This window comes from Oculina patagonica, chromosome 12, assembly GCF_052425735.1.
Source record: "Oculina patagonica isolate OP01 chromosome 12, crgOcupat, whole genome shotgun sequence".
NCBI lineage: Eukaryota > Metazoa > Cnidaria > Anthozoa > Scleractinia > Oculinidae > Oculina > Oculina patagonica.
In genome coordinates, this window is record NC_135769.1 from 8,765,341 (window position 1) to 8,789,826 (window position 24,486).

At 38.5% G+C, this 24,486-nt stretch overlaps 1 protein-coding gene and 1 pseudogene across 3 annotated transcripts in view; both read right to left on the bottom strand.

Moving 5' to 3' along the window:
• Nucleotides 1-24,486, bottom strand: part of LOC144633237 (uncharacterized) — a 54,077-nt gene that overhangs the window by 23,901 nt on the left and 5,690 nt on the right. Inside the window, exons 7-13 of one of the 3 annotated variants that reach the window (XM_078492067.1) lie at nt 22,625-22,780; nt 22,158-22,307; nt 7,898-8,044; nt 7,440-7,466; nt 6,707-6,853; nt 5,903-6,049; nt 448-474 (exon numbers count right to left, since the gene is read on the bottom strand). In XM_078492067.1, coding sequence (XP_078348193.1) covers nt 448-474; nt 5,903-6,049; nt 6,707-6,853; nt 7,440-7,466; nt 7,898-8,044; nt 22,158-22,307; nt 22,625-22,780 — 801 coding nt within the window. Of the gene's footprint in view, nt 1-447; nt 475-5,902; nt 6,050-6,706; nt 6,854-7,439; nt 7,467-7,897; nt 8,045-8,387; nt 8,730-22,157; nt 22,308-22,624; nt 22,781-24,486 lie in introns of those variants that run through there. The other 2 variants (XM_078492068.1, XM_078492069.1) reach the window with 2 other exon arrangements.
• LOC144633263 (uncharacterized) lies at nt 1,722-3,725 on the bottom strand (annotated as a pseudogene).

Consider the following 24,486-nt stretch of genomic DNA (forward strand, 5'->3'; position numbering starts at 1 on the left):
AATTTCTACCTTGCAAAACGACCTTCAAAGCGATCGTGTAAGCGTACGTGATACAGCGCCGTCGTGTGATACTTGTTTGCAGATCGTCTGGTGATATCGTATTCTGACAATGGTCGCCTGGGGCGATTTTTTTTCGAAACATTGTTGTCTGCGGATGTCGCATGAGGGTACGAAAACGATATCACCAGACGATCTGTAAACAAGTATCGCATGACGGTGCTGTATCACGTACGGCTTACACGATCGCTTTGAAAAGCTTTTGAAGGTCGTTTTGCAAGGTAGAGATTTTGAATTGCGGACAAACTTGACTCCTCTGTGCACTGTGGCTTGGTGTAGGGCTGGGACGAAACATCTCGGCCGTTATAGAGAGGTGGCCGAAGATGGAGGTTCGACTGTATTTGCTACAAGTGGCATGGACTGTAATTATTACAAATAATAATTACTTACCAGTTGGTTTGGTGGTGGGGAGGGCAGCTGTTTAGAAGATAAAACAAAAGCAAATTATTTCTTCAATATTATTCCTAGTAAAGCAAATAGTTCTCTATTTATAACTAAAAGCAAGCAAAAACGACTCCGTTTTCCAACAGAAATCCGTTGACGTTCGCGGCCTATATGATCAGTAAATGCACACGTAAATAACATGTTTAACTCGGACAAAAGGTGACAGAGAAACCAGGAAAATAAAGCTAACCAAGACCTTTATTTAGCGGTTAGCTGGCGATGATCATCACGGGGTGGAAAGTAAAAGAATTTTACGACCAAACGTTTCGACCAAATTAGCACTGAGATTGACAGTATTGGATGAACATAACTTTTATGTATGTTGCTTCTGCTTAATTACCTTCAGATTACTTTTGTTAGCGGCTACTAATTTTAGCGATTTTAGCGAGTTGGGCTAAAATCGCTAAATTTATTGCTCACTAAAAGTTGTCTTGCTCATATTTAACACTCGTTAAATTCAAGTATTTTTTTTTTATTATTTTCTTTCCGGTAAATCGTTAAATAGTCGTAGATCTTGCTTTGAAACAATCGCTAAAATTAGTAGCCGCTAAAAATAGTAACCTTAAGGTAATAAGAACATGTACATACTTATTGGTAAGGCATGTGTGTTGCTTTGGCTCAGCTCTGTTTTTATTTTTTTTAAGGACAAAATAGAACATTGTCATTTTGGGCTATTCTGGCCACAGGTGTGGTCATCTTATTTTAAGAAACAATCAATGAAATATCCCAGCAAAGGTGAAGGAAATCCGCCGAATATTAGGTGTAATATATATATAAGACAGGGAGCTCGAGTGAAGGGAGGGAAAATTGGACTTCGCCATGTTGAGAATATGTTAGCAAGACGATAGAATTACGTTGATTCACTTTCATATAAGAAGCCATGAAATAATTATACCCGGATATTACTGGAAGTTTTCCTAACCGAAAGCTGGAAGATGATCGCCATCACATCCTGCATAAAATCATTTGAGCTAAGTTACACTTGCTCAAAAGGGTAGTTAAAGAATACGATTTACCAAACAGTGAATAGCTGCCAACTAAACTACAACTCCAAACAGAATAGTAAAAAAATTCGAGAAAAAACTCTTTTAAGTGTCAAAAAATTAATATATACAGACGTTTCGGGCAGAGCCCTTCTTCAGTGTAATGTAAAAATGCCGATGTTAAAAAGCGAGTTGCGCCATACGAAAAACAAACGGCTAGCGCGCGCGAAATTCACACAGCCGATTAATTATGGATTGATGTACAAATGAAATGTACGGCGCATGTTGTTGATATGCGCAGGATCAGTCAAATAAAACTGAAATTAATGTTCAGTCCGCTCGGTCTGAGAAAACCGAGCTCGAAAATCAGTCGCATTTCCTGCTGTTTCCGGCGCGTGTTGCCGCCACTGCACTGTTTCAGGCCACAAACCGCTATGTCGTCGAGTGAGTGGGAGGCTGAGTTGAAATGTTCAGCCACCGGGAAGCCAGGAGACTGGTTACGGATACTTCGCAAGTGCTCACTGAAACGTTCCCGGAGGCGCCTCCCAGTCTCACCGATGTATAGGACCGAACAACGGCGACAAACGATGCAATAAACAACATTTTCAGACTGACAGGTGAAGCGATCACGGATGGTATAGACGCTCTTGGGGCCCTGTACGTTCGTTTGGGGTGTGGTGTACTTGCACGTCAGGCAACGAGGACGTCGGCAGGGATAAGTTCCGGCGACTGAGTGCGTGTATCCAGAGGAGTGCACGAGAGCATCCCTGAGGTTTTTGTCCCTTCGATACGACACTAGGGGGAACTCGGTGAAAATCCTGCGTGTCTCAGGATCAGTGGACAATATGTCGAAGTTGTCCAGCAGGATGCGTTTTGTGCCGGTGTTGAAGGGGTTGTACGTTAATACGAGCGGCACTCTATTCTCTGCGTTGTCGTCCCGGTGTGATGGTGGTGTTAGTGCGTCATCTCGGCGGACAGTTGATACCCTGCGTAGGTCGTTGTCGAGTGAGGCTTCGGGGTAACCACGCGCCAGGAAGAGGTTCTGGCTACAAAATCATCATTATCAGAACAGATTCGGCGAAGTAAAAGAAACTGGCTGTATGGGATTACCTTTTTACAATGATCCGGATGGAGTGACGTATGATGGAGGTAATTGTGTGTATCCGTCTCCTTGTAGTGCACGGACGTATGTAGGGTGTTGTTTTTAATTGCCAGCTTGATGTCGAGAAAAGGTAGTTCCAGTTCACTGATGTTGGATGTGAACTGCAGGGCTGGGTGATAGTTGGAGACGTAATTGATAAATTCCTCCAGATCAAGGCGACTGCACTGTGCAGCTCCGACCACATCGTCAATGTAGCGTTTGTGAAGTTGGGGTACAAAGCCGGTGTAGTTGGTGCGGATCTGTTCTTCAATGTAACCGACAAACAGGCACACATAGTTGGGACCCATTTTGCTTCCCATTGCCACGCCTCCTATCTGGCGATAGTGCTGATCGTTAAATGAAAATGCATTTAGATTCAGTACCAGCTCCGCCAGGCGGGTCAAGGTTGGTGTTGATGGCTCCTTTACAGTCCTTTGGTCGAGGAAAAAGCTGAGGGCTTCTAGTCCACCATGGTTAGGGATGACGGTATACAACGATTTAATGTCCATGGTGAACACGAAACGAGGACTGGGATTTGAATCGTCGAATCTAAACGATTCAAAGATGGCGAGAGCATGGCTTGTATCCTTGACGTAAGTGGGGAGCTGTCTGACAAAGGGCGCCATAACTTCATCAAGGTAAGAGGCGATGTTTTCGGTAGGGCAGCAGCATGCCGAGACAATGGGACGTCCAGGGTTGTTTGGCTTGTGAATCTTGGGCAGCATGTAAAAACGCGAAGTGCGCGGGGTGGTGACCACAAGATTTTTCGCCGTTGGAGGTAGTTCACATGTGGCGATCATGCCCTTGATGGTATCTTTGATGGCTTTTTGATCTGCCTGAATGGGGTCAGATTCTAGACGTCGGTAGAAGCGGTTGTCAGACAGCTGGCGGCTTGCTTCTTGGATGTAGAGATCTTGTTTCCAGACAACCACTGCGCCCCCCTTATCGGCCGGTTTGATAACGATGTCGTTCCGACGTTTTAAGCTTTGAAGAGCTAGTTTTTCTTCATGTGAAAGGTTTGAGAAGGTAGCACGTCTCACGTAGTTGCGAGAAGCGATAGACCGGCGGCAGCGATCTATGTAATGGTCAAGTGCGGAGAATCTCCCTTCAGGAGGCGTCCAGGTAGAGGTCTTGCTGTCAAACCTAGTAAAGGGATCATTGTCAAGCACTTGGTCAGTGTCTTCACGGTCGTGAAAATGAGCTTTTAGTCGCAGGCGGCGGTAGAACTTCTCACAGTCAGCTTTAACCTGGTATTCATCGTTCTTATTGTTACCAGGAACAAATGTAAGACCCTTGCTGAGTACAGAATACTCTGCGTTGTTAAGGGGTAGATCTTCAGGAATGGTTACGACTGTTCTTTTTCCGAGGGTGGTGGTTTCATTAGTGGTAGTTACGTTGGAAGTCGCTTCACCAAGCAGAGTAGCAAATTTTGCGTCTTTGGCGGACTTGATCTCATGATACACTCGTGAGTTCATTTCCGAAATTAAAGCCATTGCCCGGTGGTGGTCAGGTGGTGTGAATATATATTTGACGCGTCTGCTGGCACGGACATTAATTTCAGTTTAATCTGACTGATCCTGCGCATATCAACAACATGCGCCGTACATTTCATTTGTACATCAATCCATAATTAATCGGCTGTGTGAATTTCGCGCGCGCTCGTATTGCGCGCGCTAGCCGTTTGTTTTTCGTATGGCGCAACTCGCTTTATAACATAGCTAGCAGAGCCGCGCAATCAAATTCAGTATACGTAAGCGTGCTCAAAATCCCGATGGAGCACGCTGATGACGTAATCGACTAGCGAAAATCTCACTGAGTAAAGCTCATACGCTGCGGGTGTTTTGCTAAAGCGATGACATATTATCTTCGGAATATGAAAAGTGAATCCTTTCAATATTTTCCCAAGGATACGAGCTACAAGGTAAGCTGTTTCTTATTACGAGACGGAGAGCGAAAGAGAAAATAAATTCGATTTTGCCGTCAAAGTTGTTTGTGTGCTTTTCTTCATTCAAACAACAACAACAACTAAAGCACGAGTCTCGAAGGACGAAAATCATTTTTTCACGACCCTAACGTGGAAGAATGGACCAACCATGAATGACAACAGCACGATGACACTAAAAACTAGCTGCCTGACGAATATTTTCGCGTTTTAAGCATTACACCAAAGCGTCTACGCCTCTGTTGTGATTTTGCCGCTCGGGAAAAATTAACTTCATCGGGCGCTTCATTCAACTACCGTTTTCAAAAATGTTTATTTACATCAATTACAAATAAAATTGGTCCACAAAAATACTTAAAACTAAGCATGGAACCGAATTCTTTGACACTTTTAACCCTTGGAATCTGTTCGGCTGTTCGAGGTTGTTTTGTTTTAATTTTCTTCCACGGGGCAGTAAACATTTTAATTGCAATTCAGCGAAAACTTGTCTCAGAATCAACAGCAGTATTTGCTGTTTTTGTCATTTTTTTTCTTCGCTCTGCCACCGTATAAACTTAGTCAATTTATCAGCCATTTGACACAAACTGCTCTAATCGTGTAAACTTGTACATGTGTAATTTATTGCTCGACCGCTAAGTTTACGTTCTCACACTGCACACAATAAACACAGTTTTTTTCTCGCGGCCGGTTTTGATGCACAATTCCACCGGCAATGTTATAAAACAATTGGTTCATGCTTTTAGCTGTGCTCCATCGAGTTATGGAGCACTTGGGAAGTTTGGAGAGCACTCAAGAAGCTAGAGTTGCCCGAGGCTATCGCCTCGGGCAACTCTTCCGCTTCTTTCGTGCTCTCCAAACTTCACGCGTGATCCATAACTCGAAGGAGCACGCTAAAGCATGAACCAATTGTTAATTTTAACATCGGCATTTTTACATGACACTGAAGAAGGGCTCTGCCCGAAACGTCTGTATAAATTAATTTTTTGACACTTAAAAGAGTTTTTCTCGAATTTTTTTACTATGATCCAAAGTGTCACGCATCATTGACTGTTTATTTCATTCTCCAAACAGAATAGTTATTGTAAATTTTCAGAACAATTAAAGTTTTGAATTTTTCTACACGGACTAAAAGTATAAACCATAAGACATCACTTGCTGTAAGTTTGGAAGATAAAGCAAAGAAAAAAAAATCCGATTTGTCCAAAATAGTAAAAAAAAATGTTTTACAATTTTCTAGAAATAAGACTAGCCTTAAATATGCTCCGTCTTCATTTGTAATACAAGGGTGATGAACACACCCATTTATGGGCTTGTTTTAATTCAAGTATATCTTACCCATATACGTTTTATTGTAAAAGCAATTTGGCACGCCGCTGGGGACGTTGTCCTGGTAACAGCATTGTTTTTCTTTGCACTGGATTTTCGTCATCCCTTCGAAGCCGCAATCTAAACGCTGATCTTGATTAACAAGGCACTCACCATCTGTTTAGATAAAATGGAACGTGTCGTCATTCCAAATTTTTAAAATCACTTACTCGTCCGTCCGTCTGTTCGTACGGTACGTACGTACGTTCGTTCCTTCGTTCCTTCGTTCGTACGTTCGTTCGTTCGTTCACACACTTGTTCGACTGTATTTTGTATTTTTTTTTATTTTCCCAAACAAATGAACCCTTAGTATAATTTTCAGAAGTGAATATAAGAAACTAAAAATAAATAAAATTATCGTTCGGCTATTTTCTATTTGTTCTCTAGGCTTGTTGCCCGAATTCTAAGCTTGTTACCCGAAAATTTTCACAAGCTTCATGAAATAATTTTGAGCTCAGTAACACTTGCTCAAAGGGTAGCTAAAGAATACTCCCAACTGGAAGACAAGTCCAAGCAGAATAGTTCTTGTTAATTTTCAGAACGATTGAAGTGTGAATTTTCTTTCACTGACAGATAGTGTAAACCATAATGCCATTAACTTTACGTTTTGTAGATAAAACAAAGAAAACAAATATCTGATTATTCTGAAATAATTTACGGTTTTCTAGAACAAAGGCGAGCCTTCAGCGTGAATATGCTCTGTCTACACTGCATGGTATAAAATGGTGATGAACACAGCTATTTATTGGCATGTTTTAAATCAGTATATCTTACCCATTTGAGTTTTATTGTGAAAGCAATGAGGCACGCCACTGGGGACGTTGTCTTGGTAACAGCATTGTTTTTCTTTGCACTGGCTTGGTGTCATCCCGTGAAAGCCACAATCGATACGCTGATCTTGGTTAACAAGGCATTGGTCATCTATTGAAATAAAACCGACTTTGTCGTCATTTTAGAAGAACTTTAAATAAAAACCGCGCTTGCGGCGGCAGAAATTGAAAATCAAATTCCTTCATTTTTTGCTCATTAAAAGCTCTTAGGTAGATAAGAAACCTGATGTATTTTGTTTTTAATTTTCCCAGAAGTCTTCTATTTTTGACAGAAAAACGAAAGTCAGTTTTCGTGATCGGAGCCTTAAAATGACACGATTTTAAACCCTAAATTTGCTATCCTAAATTCTTGTCGCGTTCACAAACAAAGCCACATTGAGAACTTTGGATGCTCTTTATCAACAGAGAAACTCTTTTTCATTCACTAGAATATAATTTTAGGGCTTAAGGAAAACTCTCGAACTAGAATAATTAATTCTGGTAGTTGTAGTCAAATGACGACATCGTGCAAATGTTCTATTGACTGGACGTTGCAGGACGGTTTAAAAAAGATATAAAAGAGTGGGTTAGTATAGGGCTGGGACAAAACATTCCGTCCGTCATAGAGAGGTGGCTGTAGATAGAGGTTCGACTGTATTTGATACAAATAGACTGTAATTCAAATCAAAAATACTTACCACTGGGTTTGGTGGTGGGGAAAGTAGCTGTTAAGAATATACAACAAAGCAAATGATTACTTAAATATATTCCCTAGTGCAAATAGTACTCTGTTTATAGTTAAAAGCCAGCAAGAAAGACTCGGTTTTTTAACGGAAATTAATTGACGGTCAAAGCCAATATGAACAGTGTATTAACAGGAAAAAAACGTGTTTAACTCGCACAAAAGGGTAACAGAGAGAAACCGGCCGTGGGAAATAAGGCTAAACTAGATTTCGGCTTTAATTTTCTGGAGCGGTAAGCTGGCGATGGTCATCACGGGGTGGAAAGCAACACGTTCCACAGCGTAAACGAAGGGTTCTTAGATAAAATTTTGACACTTTTTTCACCAAATCAGCACTGAGATTCGCATTTGTTATTCAAGGGTGATAACACACCCATAAAATTTAAGGGCATGATGTAAATCACTTTATCTTACCCATTTGAGTTTTACTGTGAAAGCAATGTGGTACGCCGCTGGGGACGTTATCTTGGTAACAGCATTGTTTTTCTTTGCACTGGATTTGCGTCATTCCTTCAAAGCCACAATCTTTACGCTGATCATGGTTTACAATGCACTCGCCATCTATTGAAATAAAATTGAGTTTGTTGTCATTATTCTTTCATTCGTTCTTCCTTTCTTTCGTCCGTCCGTCGGTGCGCTCGTTCGTTCGTTTGTACGTTTTTTCGTTTTCTCTTAATTAGTTGGTGTTCTGTTTAAAACTACTTGCTAGTTTTTTTGGCTTTTGATAAATGCCTAAGCCAGTTTCAAGTGTCCGGTTCAAGTTTGGACTTTTTTTTCATTACTGCATGTACAACATCTGCAACAGGTTTGGAAAATAAAACTAAGCAGATAATAAAAATATGTTCTCACTTCATTTGTCATACAAGTTGTCTTTATGGACATGATGTAAATCAATATATCTTACCCATTTGATTTTTACTATAAAAGCAATGTGGCACGCCGCTAGGGACGTTGTTTTGGTAACAGCATTGGTTTTCTTTGCACTGGCTTGGAGCCATCCCGTGAAAGCCACAATCAATACGCTGATCTTCGTTAACGGCAAGGCACTCGCTATCTATTGAAATAAAATCGAATTTTTTGTCATTATCGTTTCACTCGTTCGTCCGTGTGTCCGTCTGTTCGTCCGTTTTTTTTCTTCCATTAGTTGGATGCATCCTCGGAGACTCAAAGCAAACATTTGCAGACCCGTTTGGAAATGGTCTGATAAAGTTCGTTTCCCAGGGGCTCATTCAGCTCTTTTTGAAAACTTTCCACGCTCCGAAATCAAGCAGCAATAAAAAGATTAACCCGCGGACGTACAAGCGGGGGCGGGGGAGGGGGGGGGGGTGGATGCCAGCCCCCCGTAAGGTTTTTTCCAAATTTTGAAAAAAGGCTTTACCCTACAATGCTGAAACTTTCGGTAGCTGTTCATTGATCCTTTGCGGAAATTTTGATATGTCAACCATGTGTCCATGGTATGTGACGTTGCCATGGCAACGTCATAAATACAAGCAGGTCTTGCCAAAAATCGTCATTTTTAACATTTTTCTTGATTTTTTCCAGTTTTTTTTATAACAGAAGTGCATGATTTGTTTATTTTTACATTCCATAAGCATTCTAGCTTGATTTTGCATCAATTTCTGTTATTTTGTGACTTTCTAAGAAAATGTTGAAATCCAAGATGGCGGATCCAAGATGGCGGCTCTTATGACGTCACGTGACGTCATATGACGTCACAGCCAATTTAAATTATGTCATTTTGTAGAGTAAGCTAAGGGCTTTCTTCTCAGAGCAAAATAATTTCGCTACGCCTTAACATAACGAAAACTCCGGGGAGGGGTTCCATCCACCCCCCCCCCCCCTTGTACGATGATGGGGGGGTATGAGTTTGCTTTTACGTCCGAGGGTTAAGGATTAAAAAAAAACAGCTAGCATCCTGATATAAAAAAGTCAATAAAAAGTCTTTGTATTAATTATTAAGTTCCTTTTACATTATAATTATTATTATTATTATTTTAAACATCAAGTTTTACAAATAGTGACTATTAAATGAAAAGAAAAGCTATAAAAACTCTAAACGTATTGTTCTTGCTTCATATATAATAATAAAAATGATGATGATGATGATTATAATAGCTCCAGACACAAGTAGAAACCAGTGACCAGTTTGGCCGAGTTATCTTCGTCTTGCCCTAACTAACTGCCCCTGGGTCTGCGAGAGTGGGCTGGTTGGTATTCGCCAGAAAGATTGGTTTGAAACTAAGCAATCTATCTGGCTTATATTTAGGCTACTGTAAATGTCTAAATGTTTCTCACTGCTTTAGATTTCAAAAAGCCTCAGCCAGGATAGACAAATGAAAGTACATTAGGCTGAAGCTGTTTAAATTCAACTCTTGTGTAAGTCATTACAACATTACATCATAGTAAGAAAGTATTTAATAACTTACCAGTTGGTGGTGCTAATGCCAGGAGTAAAGAAGAGTGTTAAAAAAAGAAAACGAACACAGTTTAACTGAATCATGGAGCAATATCATGATAACAATATTTACCTCTTAATCAATTTCAAACATTTCTTTATTTAAGCGTTATTCTTATAAATTGAAATGTTGACGGTTGAGTGTTCAAATATGAGCCATGGCTCGCGTTTATGACGAATTCAAACAGGTGATAAAAAGCAAAAAAAAAATTGTAGAACAATCCGAAAGATTTTTACATCCTAATCGCACAATAAAAGGATAAGCCCGAACTAGTAATTGACAAAAAAAAGGGTTCCGTGCGACTTTGAGTAGAAATATGTCATCTGATATCGTGCAAGCTCAAAAACTAGCAGGTATTTGCTCTGTTTGAATTTGGTAAAATCGTGAGATAATTAGTGCAATTCAAAGTCTTATAATAGGCGCGTTCTCGTAACCCCATATGGTAAAATTATGTCATTTTCTTCTGATTGGTTTTCTATTACATAAGACACGAGATAAAAACGTAAATAATTCACAAACATACTTGGAGGAATGAGGCAAAACTTTGAGTAATTGCCGATTGTCTTCTCGTAAAAGCAGCAACCCAGTGCTTCACAAGACGTCCTGTTGAAATCGTGTGGCCCACAATGCCTTCCTAGTTCAAGCTCAGTATGAATGCAGGCTAAAACAAGATTGTAATATAAAGTGGTAATTAAGCTGTATTCGATTTATCTTTTTGCGACATTATCAGTCTTTGCAATAAAAAAAAAGTTTCGTACTGGGTTTGAATGGTCTCAAATGGGCGCAAAGCTGAACTAGTTTAATGGAGAAAGGGGATACCAAATTTCAATTGTAGTCTGTTTCTGGACAAACAGGAAAGGAAAAAAAAAATTGGAAAGAAAACAGATTTGATTTACATCGCTATAAAAGGAAGTGATATTAATTATAAATAAAACTGCTGGAGCGATCTGTAGTCATAGCTTAGGTTAATTATAAGTGCAGGAATATGGGTGAAAAGTAAATGGGCAGTTACAATGCCTACTTCACATCCGCCTTTATCAACAAAAGGTGCCCAGCAGGCTGTCAGAAAATCCTGTAATTCACTAACAGCCATCCTCCCTCCCCACTGAGGGTCCCTCAAGGAGAGCCCAGGGGAATAGGTGGAGTGCCTAGTCACCGCCGATGACAGCCAAGCTGCCACAGGGTTGCAGCCAGCTGCCAAAACATGACAATCATGAGTAAAATTCCATGACTTTACAGATATGTCCAGGATTGAACGCTAATAAGATGCACTAGCATCATGACAGGCATCACAAAGTGTCCTCATTAATAAAAGTTCACCGAAACACACCAAGTTCTGTCAAATATGAAGTAATATGGAAATGTAAAATAACACAGTCAGCCATGAAGTACTCATTAAACAATACTTGTGTTCAATCCTGGACATAAGTGGGACTTTACTCTGACTGGCAAAGTCTGTTGAAAATGACCCAAAAATTGACTATGCCCACCCCTAGCAAGCGAGCAATTCAATGACTGACCCTGGGCTCCCTAGAGCTGTTAGATCCCGGCACAAACTTTCATGACGGAGCCCCCCCCCCCCCCCTCTTAAATTATTGCACGTGAGACTGGCTTGAAGGCCAATCGGCCTTTCAGCTCGGATCCCGGAGTCCACCTTTTGTCAAATCAGTGTAGACATATTTTGTTAACAACTGAAAATTGTTCCTGCACTTTGTTGTCTTGTGTCGTCGTTTTCGTTAATGTCGATTCTTCGTTTGTTTACCTCATTGCTTAATAATCTGATCATTTCCTTTAACAGAACATATATTTAAAAAATGCACAAAGACAGACGTACCTGCAAGCGGATGCCCTGTCGATTGGAAAAAAAAGAAAAGAAAATTAACCCTCGGACGTACCTGGGGTGGATTCCACGAACCCTCGAGGAATTTTGAAATCTTGAAAATGGGATTTACTCTATGATACTGAGGCTTTCATTAGCTGTTCATTCATCCCTCGCGGAAAATCTTATATATCAACTATGTGCTCGTGATTTTAGACGTTGCCATAGCAACTTCACAATCTATTCCAAGTTTGGCAAAAAAGCCATTTTATTGACAAAATTGTTTCATTGTTCCAGTTTTTAAAACAAAATAGTACCATTCGTAAAGTTCCACCTTTCATTAGCATTTTGGCTGGAATATGTATCAATTTACGTTATTCATTAAAATGATAGTGAAATCCGAGATGGTGGATCTTATGGCGTGATGTGATCATATATGACGTCACAGCCAACAAAAAAATATGTCGCTTGTAGAGTAAGTTTAGGGCTCTCTACTCGATGCAAAATAATGTCGATAAGTTCGCTAAGCATTAATGGAACGAAAACCTTGGGTTGGGGATCAAACATCCCCCCTTCCTGCTCCTTTCTGCTATTTTTAAGGTTTAAAATTTCTTAATATTTTAAAACTAAACATCAGTTAACATACCTGAATGAAAGAAACATGTTGGCTCTGCCCCGCTGTCATGGCAACAGCCCTTACGCTCACAGGTCATCTGATCTGTGCCATTGCCTTCGCAAGGGAATCTCTTTTCTCGGTTCACATCGGAGCACTTCTCAGCTGAATGGAGTAAACCATAGTGTGGTTTCAACGATTTTCAATTTATTCATTATCTATTTAACAGTTAGCTATAGAGTAGGAGCTGGAGATTTCTATGATGTTATAGTTGATGAGGCCGAAGGGTGAATTAAATATCACCTAATGAAATTGAAAGCGATTAATCTAATATTTTTAGTAGAATTCAAGATCATTTCCCTTAAATAATGATTTGTAATTATTTTCTCTTTGTCCAAATTCTGTGAGTACGCTTCCTCACTCCAGTTATTTAGTTAACCCTTTGTAGTCGAGAAAAAGGCAAATAAAACAGAAAGATATATATTTTTTCTTTAGTTTTGTGGGAAGTTTAATTTGTCAGGGGGTGTGTTTAAAAGTGAGGGAGCTAATAGGAAAGACAAGTCAAAGGTTAATTCTTAGCATCTAATCGGAACATTTTGGAATGATTGTGTATATCAAGCTTAAATAGTTAACTTACTTGAGGGATCAAAGCAAGTACCGTTGTCAGCTTCGTCATAGCAGCAAACACTTTTCAAACACTCTTCTTGTGTAATATTAGCTGACCCACAACCTTTTCGAAATTCCTTACCGATATTATTGCAAGTTTCAACTAAGAGAATAAAACAATGACAAAACATTTGATTGACATACTATAATTCCATCAGCTCTACCATTGTTGTACATTGCCTTAGTGTACGGCTGGTTGAGAGCAGTTGGTTTGATCTTAGATCTTTCCTTTCCGATATAGAAAATATAAACTCAATACGTACTAAAATAAAGTAAAAATGGGACTATCTGTACTTAATTAGAACATTGGTGAAAGCTAAGAATCTGTCACAGATTTTAGCCAAATTTTAGACCTACGAAAATGAACACTAAACGTAGGAAAATATAAAATTATCATTTAGAACAGTTACAGAACACTTCAATAACACAGCGAATACAACAAAAAAGGTACGACTAGCCAAAAGTTAAAAATAAAACGAATGAGACATCATTTTTTGAAACTGTAGGGCTGACTTTTTAAAGTTTGCTGGTTGTTCGTTTGTAACATTTAATAATAACGCCCAAGAGACATGAGTGTTCTTAGTAATGGAACTTATCACTTAAATTCTTTGAAGTAATTTCTTCGCTTACATTAAAGTTCACATCGAAAATTAGGCAAAACTTCATAAAATAGACTTCACTCAGCCGTGACGCAGTCCCTAAAAGACCGGTCAACTTTTGCTAATTATAGGGGTTATGCGGGTGGTAGAGTAAAGATGTTTTGGTTCTTTAGGCATAATTGTTTTAAGACGAAAAGGAGCAAACCGCGCAAGCCCCTCTTTTAGGTTCACCAAAAAATGTTTACGATTTTAACGGAATAATCAGTGTATAATACCATTTCCAATGCAAATATGCAAAGTCATAACTATCATAAATATCTAAACCGTTATAAAAGGAAACGAAATTCAACCTACTTGGAATATGATGTTCTGCAAGAAAGAAAAAGAAACATCAAGTATGAAAATTGTACATCCAAGTCTAATTATACACACATCGATACGAAGACCGGCGATCCAGTAATCAGATTGCTAAAAAGAAGGGGGGGGGGGGGGGGTTAGGTCGTAGCTTGTGTAGTTTACACTTAAAACCCCTGCCTTTCAGCTGGCATGACCTTGACTTACTATTCGCTCTGTTTTAAACCAGTCAAACCAGGACATTATAGTATCTAAAATGTCACATTTTTAAATGAAACACTTTAAAAAGTGTTTCCTTAACCTTATAATTATGTTAAAATGACGCCATTGTGGAATAATAAAATATTTTAATTTCCTGATCATTAACATACCTGCAGCGGTTCAAACATCGTGCTTTTGACGCACCAAACCAAATTCATAAATTATATTAATGTATTTGGCGGGATTACGTTACCGCGAGGAGTTACGAGGAGACCCAAGAATTATTCTCCATTACGGAGTATGCGCACAACCTCGTTCCTAGGGTCTTCTCCGTTTTTAGTCGCCATTTTGAAAACCAGTTGCATACTTAAAAGTATGCAAATTGAATTTTATTCTTGCCAGACGGCAAAAACCATGGCGGCCAGCCAAAGGAATACAATGAATATTTTTCTGCTAAAAAGCACGTCGAGGATGTTTCATTCAACGAAGTAGATGACACTTATGACAGGGAGCAGGGCGAAGAAGAAGCTAGCGGGTATGAATCCGAAATAAGCAAGTTTTCGGAAACTAGTCGGGCAAAAAAACAAACATTCGCCGTACTCGCAAAAAGAAAAGTTTTTTTTTTCTGTTGCTTTTCTTTGAGTTTTTGCTGCAATTTGGAAAACGGCGCCATTTTTGTTGGATCACCGCTGCCTAATTGTTACGTAGATTCAGTACTCCTGAATTTGGTACGACTCTGGCACGACGTCTGAATCAGAGTCGTGCTTCTGCCGTGCTACAGTCGAACCTAATTACAATTTAGTTCGGCACGGCAGGAGCACGATGTCTGAACTAGGCCTTAGTTTCGTTTTAATAGGATTGTTTTAACGCCTCCGCTGTTTTCTCAAAGAAGTGTGAAAATTTGAACCTTCAAAGCGGCGAAAACGGCCATTGTATCCAAATTTCAAACACTTCAAAACTTTTTAAATTTCGCCCGTAAAATAAAACGCTGGAACTTAAAACTATTTTTCCTCGAATAAGTTCACCTAAAGCAATGTTTTGGCGAAATAAAAAAAATTCGAAATTGGGCGAGTTTCTTTCGATTCTCCAAACTCTCCGAATATAGCTCTTAAAGTGTTTCCTTAACCTTATAATTATGTTAAAATGACGCCATTGTGGAATAATAAAATATTTTAATTTCCTGATCATTGACATACCTGGAGGTAGATAGCAATACTTTACATCAGGGCCAACTGTTGGTTTAAAATAGCAGCAACCCAGTGCTTCACAAGACGTCCTGGTGAAGTCATGTGGGCCACAATGCCTTCCTTGTTCAGGCACGGTATTAATGCAAGCTAAAACAAAAATTAGTATTGGTAATCAAATGGTGAAAATGCTAATAATTTCCCGAGCCTTTAGGCGAGGAAAATTATTAGCATTTTGACAAAATGCAAGTGAAATTATTTCCTAATTTCACGAGTATACGATTTGATTTCATTTTAATGTCATAGGCGACAAATTACGCTTGCAATCGTAGGTTTTTGACTGGTATACGTATATATCACGAACTCCGAGCTTTGAAAAGTTGAAAGCATACATTTAGTTCAAGTTCGTAAGTTTAGTCTTTGAAGGAAACCTTTTAGAGATCCATTTATCTTAACATGGCTATAAAAATGTAGTAATATAATAAAAGAAAAAATGAGTAAAAAAATGGACAGCAACAAAGTCTACTACACATATCAATTTTAGTCAACAACTGAGAATTGTTCTTGCTCTTTTTTCAGTTTTGTCGTCATTTTCTTTCCTAAAATTTGAATTATACTTTAAAGGTGTACATTGATATAAAAATCTAGTTATTACCCATTGATCGATTATTTCGTCTGTTAACTTATTGCTTAGAGGACCCAAGTCAGGCAATGCCATTTTCGATGCCATCGAAATTACGAAAATTGTGCAGTGAAGCAAAATCGTATTGCATTGCTATAAGTTTTGTCTCTGAAAGTCTGTTTAATTGCCTTCAGAGGTTACATGGTTGTTTCAGTTCGTTTACACACGTTCCCGTATGTCCGTGTGCCAACAAAAACAAAGGCGTGGCTGACCAGGGTCTTTTAACACTTTTTTTAATTCTTTTGCCATATGACATTAAAAAAACAACAACGACACGAAATTCGTACCTGCAAGTGGATGCCCTGTTGATGGAAAATAAAGTCAATTAAAATGGGATTAGCTCTATGATGCTGAGACTTTTAATAGCTGTTTATTCATCCCCCGTAAAATGTTGATTTTCGTTTATTATGTGGCGGCGTTTGGTTGAATCTTAGAAAAAGTTATAAGCGTTCAGTTCAATGTCAGCGCGGGCCTCAATAGCCCCCCTCGGCCCCTCCCCACCCCCATCTAAACAGGGTTAATAAAACGAAAAATCTGCTAGCTCTCAAAAGGGAATTATTTAATAATTATGTGGTATATACAAGGTATTTTTGCTCCTAAACGAATACGGTGACCATCCTTTTTATTCCAAAATTTAATTTCCCTTTTAGTAAACAACCAACCGGCAAAGTTTGTTTGAAAATCTACGAGCAGTTCCATTTCACAGAAACAACTTTCAAATAAACATACCTGAATTAAAGAAACATGTTAGCTCGTGCAATGCTGCCCCGCTGACATGACAACAACCTTTATCTTCACAGATCATCTGATCTGTGCCACTTTGTTCACAAGGGAATCTCTTGTCATGGGCCACATCGGAACATTTGTCAGCTGAATGGGGAAATTTCATGATATGGATTCATTTGTTTTCTATTAACTAATTCGTTTTAATTAGTTTAACTGTACGTTAGGTTAAAGATTAATCAGTAGTAAACTCGAATAATTTGAGGTGGCGGACACATTTTAAATTAGAAGCATGAATGTTATCTTTTTTCCGTCGGTCTGTGTAATAATAATTTCTTTTGACCAATTTCTGTGAGTATACTATCTGTCTTATCTCGCAATAATTCACCAAACCCTTTGTAGTCGAGTAATAGGTTCGGTGGCCTAATGTTTAGCGCGCTGAACCCCGGATCGAACAATTCTGGGTTCTAGCCCTGCCCGAGATCACTACGTTCTTTATTTGGGCAAGACACTTCACTCTGTCAGTGTCTATCTCCACCAAGGCGAATAAATGAGTATTACTAAAATAATGCTGGGGGAGGGGGGGGGGGGGGGGAGGAGGGGAGAAGAAATACTCCTAGTCACTTAGTGCTAAAGAAACCGGATAAGCTTAGACGGAATGGGCCCTTTAACTCGACGCAGAATTATTATTATTATTTTATTTATTTTTGTACATGTCTTTCTATTTCAGGGGGTGTATTTATAGGTTGGGAAGCTTATAATAGGTATACATTTTACCTTAAAAGATAGGTCAAAATCAATTTTTAGCGTCCAAAACATTTTGGAATCGTTGTGTATATCGAAGTTAAATAATTAACTTACTTAAGGGAGAAAAGCAAGTGCCATTATCAGCTTCGTCATAGCAGCACAGTTTTTCATTCACACACTCCTCTTCTGTAATATTAGCCAGTCCACAACTGTTTCGTATTTCCTTACGGATTTTATTGCAAGCTTCCTCTTCGAGAATTATAAAAAAAAGTCAAGCAACTGATTAGCAGTGTATGATTCCTTCAGCTCTATCATTATTTAAGTGCACGGCTGGTTATAAGCAGGTGGTTTTATCGTAGATCTTCCCTTCCCAATAATTATAGAATCCGTTCAACAGAATAAGTAGTAGAACTAACCAGAGAAGGTAGAAGTGAAAATGGTAATGTATTTGCTTAAAAAGTGGGTAAAATAAAAGAACTGAACCGTCACGGAACTTAGCCAGATTCCATACATCAGGAAATGAACACCAAACTGAGTGAAATATAAAATAACGACAAGAAACATTAAAAACAACACAGCTAAAGTTACGCAAAAAATGATAAATTTAACGGATTATGATTTCTGTTTTTTACAAACTATATGGCTGACTCTTCAAATTTAGTAGTTTGTTTGTCTTTTCTTTAATTATAACGCCTTAGAGAAATGTGTGATTATACAGTAATAGTGCTATGGTATTGTTATTTCGATTCATAGAAGTAATTTCCTTGCCTACATTAAAATTTCACATCTAGTATTTGAGAAACCTTATAAAATAAACTTTTGCAATCGTTTTTAGGGCTTTTGGAGGTAGAGATGGGATATTGGTCCTCAAGCCATTATTGTACATGTTTAAATTAACACGAAAGGAGATGACTTTGCAAGGTCCTACAACACACTTGATACTGATAAGTCTGCTCGATTTTACTGTTTCCACGGAATAACCGTTTCCTATTAGTAAGCATTAAGTCAAAAACAGCCACAAATATCAATACAATCTAAAGAGAAAGAAACAAAATTCAACCTACTTGGAATAGGATGCCCTAAAAAAGAAAGCAAAGAAAAAAAAATACCAAACATGAAAATCGTATATCACGTTCAAAATGGAGACAATAAAGGCAAAGTATCCCCTATATTACCCCAAAGACGTAATTCCGTAACAATGGAAGTCATAGATGATGTGTAAGCATTCAAACAATGGACACATACAAAATGTCCCCGATGTAATATCTTTAGAAAAGGGTTACGTAGTTTGACCTTAAGTGTTGTAGTTAGTTTTTCGAAAGTAGACCGGTAATATATCTTATTCTCAGAGCTTGCAGAACAAAAATAACGAGTATAAGAACCTCCACGCTATATCAGACAATTTTAGCTCATTGGGGATTCTTGAACGAAATAAACCGTAACGGCACACCAACAAACTACATGTTTCTTGACGCTCAGTGTTACCCAAGTGTAGCGTTTCAACGAACTCGTTACAAAAACGAGAGCAAACTCCGCGTCACATACTTGAAATCAGCTTTTAAATGTAAACAAACCTGGTGGGTAAAAACAGTGCTTGGTTGGGTAGCTATAATCTGTGTCGTCAAAGCAGCATCCTTTTGCATTGCATGTGTCTTTATCACCGGATCCACAATCGACCCGGGCGCTGGGTTCTCCACTGCCGCAAGCTGAAATTTGAATAGTTAGGAATTAGCTCCTTAGCATGTCATTAGCTAAAGAAGACTTTGCATTAAGGTTGATCTTTAAGCTTCCAGAGTCAAAACTCGTTTCAAATGTGATTATCAACTTCATTAATAATTGACGGCTGAAGGCGTAAAATGGTACCCGGGATTTGGGGCAAATTTTAATCAGTGGGAAAATCAGATTTGGGGTCAACGAGAATGGGAATCACAGACTGAAAGTTGCATGGGACCCTCATAATTCGGTTTGGTTGAACCTTGTCAGAAACACTACGCTTCGCGTCATATTTTTACTATCTTCCCTGATTGGGGAACTTTTGAAAGAAAATGTTCGTCACAAAATTGAATTAAATAAATCTATATGTGAGGTCTTATGCGTCCAATGGCTAAAAATGACCGATGATGAAAATTCTATATATGGAATTCAGATAATAATTTTCTCTTTTGCGATAAATTAATTCTTTTCAAAAACACGACAAATATCATTTCCCTTTGTTCTGCAGATTAGTTATACTTATCCTATCAAGATTGGATTGTTAACCAAAACCATCTGCCTACCGGCCATCGGGAGATCTGTTAAAAAAAACGACGATATCAAAGTAAGAATATTACAGCATATATTTGGTTGCCAATACAAGAACCAGTAAGATATAAAACTTGATTTTCTACTAACTTGAGATAAGCATGAATGAATAAGAGTACTTAATACTTTCCGAGACGTATTTATGTCCATGATATTTGACTTTGACACGGCAACGTCATAATTAAAAGCAGTCTGGCTAGAAATCGTAATTTTTAATATTTTTCTTTATCTCTGTTTTCTTCTTTTTTTTTGAAACAGAATTGTACGATATGCTTTTTTACATTTCATAAGAATTCAGGTTGATTTTGCCTCACTATTTCCTTTTTTCTAAGGAAATTTTGAAATCATAGTTAATAGAGGGAAATGGTTATGAAGCCCGACAAAGTTCTACGTTATAGGTTTTTGTTCGCTATTTTGGGGGTTGAGAGTGCACAAAACCTGACAAAGTACAATGGGTGGTTACGTGTGTTTATGCAACTAACCAATAAAAACTGTACTATTACATAATTCATGCATAGTTTATGAGCGCAAAAAAAGATGTGCATTCTCATGGACCAATTTTAACCTAAAACTAGGCCTCTTTGTTCGTCCTTTCATGTTTGCCGGGCTTCTTAACCATTTCCCTCTATTAACTTTGTTGAAATCCAAGATGGCTAGTCCAAGATGGCGGCTCTAATGACGTTAGGTGTCGTCATATTTCATCTTGTAGAGTCAGCTAAAGGCTTTCTACACAGCGCAAAAAATTTTGCTTCGCCTTAATAGAACGAAAACCCTGGGGAGGGGTTCCAAAATCGAAAGTGCACAATAGCTTCAGAAGAATAGAACAAGTATAGTGCAGGTTATCGGCGACTTGAACGATCAAAACAAAAAGAACTGAAAAAAGGCCGTGGGAGCAAATACGAAACTGATAATAATAATAAAATAATAATAATAAATAAAATTGTACTGTTGGATTATCTTTGACTGAATTGGTTATCAAAGGGACTATGTCACGGATTTCACCGGTTTTCGAACAGCGCAAATTTATATTTGGGTTGTAGGAAACCTAAAAATAATGGTCCAATTTTATATATAAACAGTTCCTATTTTATGGCACTAAAATTGTTTAATTAAAAGCGCGTTTGGCTCGGGAAAGCACGGATAGAAATGGATTGCAAATTGAAAACGCTGGCCAACGTTTCCAAGTTGTTTCCGCGCGCCTTCAAAAAATCGATATGTATAGAAGAAGTTTGATTGTTATCCCCCCCCCAAAAAAAGGCTATATATTCTATTAAATGTTCAAAGGCAAAGTTTTTCATGGATAAAGTTGCCTACCACTTATTTCAGAACCATCTCTAGAAATCGCGGACCTCCGAGTCCGCGAATAGTATGTCCTGCGGTACATTGACCGTAGAAGCGAACGCAAGAATTACAAAGAAAATGTATGGAGAATGAAATGTTTTATTAAATATTTCTTGACAAATTAACAAATGTAAAAATGTGCAAGCGGAACACAGTAGATTGATGTATTAAGAACCACATTGTACAAGAATTGAAGTGCAGACTTCTAATTTCATTTGTATTCATGAACGTTTTCTGCGAACAGTTTTTGAGACCAAAATTATAAGGCGTAGAGGAGAAATGTATGGCGAAAACCGAAAACTTAAAGTATATCAACGGGGATTATCGGCAAACTGAATGTGATCGAAAAAATGTGCAAGCAGATTTGATAAAACTATACATGAATCTAACTCACCAAACGATTTACATCTCCTTCCGATTAGATTTCATTTGTATCTTTGCCGTTAGAAAACTACAAAAAATCGCATACTGTAAACACACGGCGGCAGTTCACATTGAAATCCCAAAATCCGCTGTCTTTGAGCTACGATATTTAAGCCGTCTTTGCTCCAATTTTGCCGCAAAAGCCATCGTTTGAAAGATCTTTTGCTCCATTTTTATTATCAGGCAATATTTATGACCAGTGATTTTCCTACTTCACAAAATATTACACTGTGTAGGCCGCATTTTTGTGTACCATCGTAGATGTATATGAGCCCAAAGTCAGGCTTTCGAATCAGCGGCTATTACCAAGTTTCGCGAGCGGTTAATGTAAGAAGCATCAAAATTCGCCGACTTCAATGTCCGCGATTTCTAGCGATGAGTTTAGACCAAGAAACTGCGAAAGCCCCTTGACATAGTCCCTTTAAATGGGGCGTTCAATGACTTAATTAAATGTCAATCTCAGTACGTATATTATAAACACAATACATGTACAACATGGAAAGTGCTTTGTACGGCATATAAACTGTATGCACATTTTCCATGAAGTGTTCTATTTATATCTTACCCAATTGATTTTTACTGTAAAAGCAATATGGTACGCCGCTGGGGACGTTGTCTTGGTAACAGCATTGTTTTTCTTTGCACTGGATTTGCGTCATCCCTTTAAAACCACAATCTATACGCTTACTTTCGTTAATGGCAAGGCACTCGCTATCTATTAAAATAAAATGAATTTGACCTAAAGGTAAACATTTGTTTACGGCTTATGGTTAATATTTTTCAATTTTTACGCCTAACGGCTGAATATTTGGCTATTTACAGCTCGCGGCTATTCCAATCGAGACAAGGGTAGATAAAACTAACACTTAAAAAAAATTATTGATTGTTGATTACTTATACTTTTGTTGTTCCGTTCATTTATGCGTTCCTTTGTCCCTCCGTCCTTTTGTCCGTTCGTCCGTTTATTCGTTCGTTCCTTCGTTCGTTTGCTCGTTAAACGTTTGCTCGTTAGTTCGTTTTATTCAAACTTACAGGGCTTATAGCAATGAGGCACGCCTTCCGGTACATAACTGTTATAGCAACAACCATTTGCTTTACACGCGTCAGCGTCATTACTATTATTTCTACAGTCTTCTTTGAAGGAGTTTTCAACATTTTTGCAATCTTCAGAAAGGGCTGCAACGAAGTCTGAAAAAAAGATTGCAATTAGAAAACATTAATTTTCTGCCTTAAAGCTGACTTTCATGCATTTTGAGATTTATTTTTGCTAAATGATAGACATTTTTAACTACTTGTCGTTTACAACATACAGAACCGTAGAATGAAGGCCTCACCGCCAGCCTCCCTCGGCTGGCCATTAGTTGCTAACAGTGAGAAAAAAACAGTCTGGAGAAGAGAGAACGAGGACATTTCAACAATATGTTTTTTGTCCACTAGCAAGAATTGTAATCGAGTTAAACACTGACTTTTTTAAGCTTTTGTTTAAAGTTAGACGTGAAATGTAAGAAATTGATACGTTATGGTCTTTTATAACTTTGTTAAAGCATGGTAGAGTGATTTAATTTCACTTGCGAAACAATTTCTAATATTAATCGCATAAAAGTCAAAACTAGCAAAAGAAACAATGGAATAGTATCACATACATTGGCTGCCGTCACATCTAGGCTACTTACTATAGTTAAGACTGGGATAACTATAGTTAGCTATTTTGGTAATGTGACCGCTTCTCTGTTCACTCTAACTATAGTTAGAAAATTAACGCCTCGGTGATATATATAGTTGTACCCAAGCAGGGTTCGTGGGCTAGTCTTAAGTTTACAAAGGAACAACCAATCAGAATGTGACAATTCTTATCGTATGTGTGAGATGAACATAAATATGCAAAATAAATCGTGAAATGAGGGCAAAAAAGAAAAACAACATGCCAAAAAATAACAAATAAACAATGTTAGCAATGATAAATTTTAACCTTTTTTAATTTTTTTCTACGACACCTAGGTCGTACAAAAGTAAATAAAAACTAATAAAGGAACAACTAGACACGGCTTTTGCTGGTCAACCTTTTTTTACACTTAAAGGATCAACAGCAAGGGCTGTCGTTATCTAATTGTAAGTCGAAATTATCCAAAGGCTAATCAGAACTAACTATAGTTAACTGCATTTGTGTGACCGCAAAGACGACCGAAAAGCATTAACTACAGCTGGGTATAATCACGTAAATTGAGATTAACTAAAGTTAAACTTTGGATACGTCTTAGATGTGACCGCCGCCTTTATCATGTATATGGTAACTCATTGGCGGGGGTTTAGTTAAATCACTCATTATCCAAAGGCTAATCAGAACTAACTGTGGGTAACTTCATTGGTGTGACCGCAAAGTCGATCGACCGAAGGCATTAACTACAGTTAGGTATGACGTCACGTAACTTGAGACTAGCTAAAGGGTTTAGTAAAATCACTCATAGTATTACGCCATTAATTTAGAAGTCCTTTGCTTAGAATAAACCAGTCGACACGTTTTGAGTGCTAGTCGCTTTGTGATCCATCAGAAAGATAAGGATTCATGCAGACTTGAATTAAGGCAAAGCGGACATGGCAAGAAGAACACGAAGAAGACCACGACGAGCGGAAATGAACAATACCCTCAGAAGAAGATGACCAAGTAGACTGCTCACAGTCCCCTATTTTTCCGTGAAGTCGTAGAGATCGATCGTTCAGTCTGACGGGCCGCAATCTTGGTTCTCGATCGCGCGCAAACACTGGAGAGTGTGCCAAAACCCCGTGGGTGGGGGGAGGATGTTCGCTCGCGTTCGTGAACCAAGATGGCGGCCCGTCGGACTGAACGATCGATCTCTACGATTTCACGGCAAATTAGGGGACTGCGAACAGTCTAA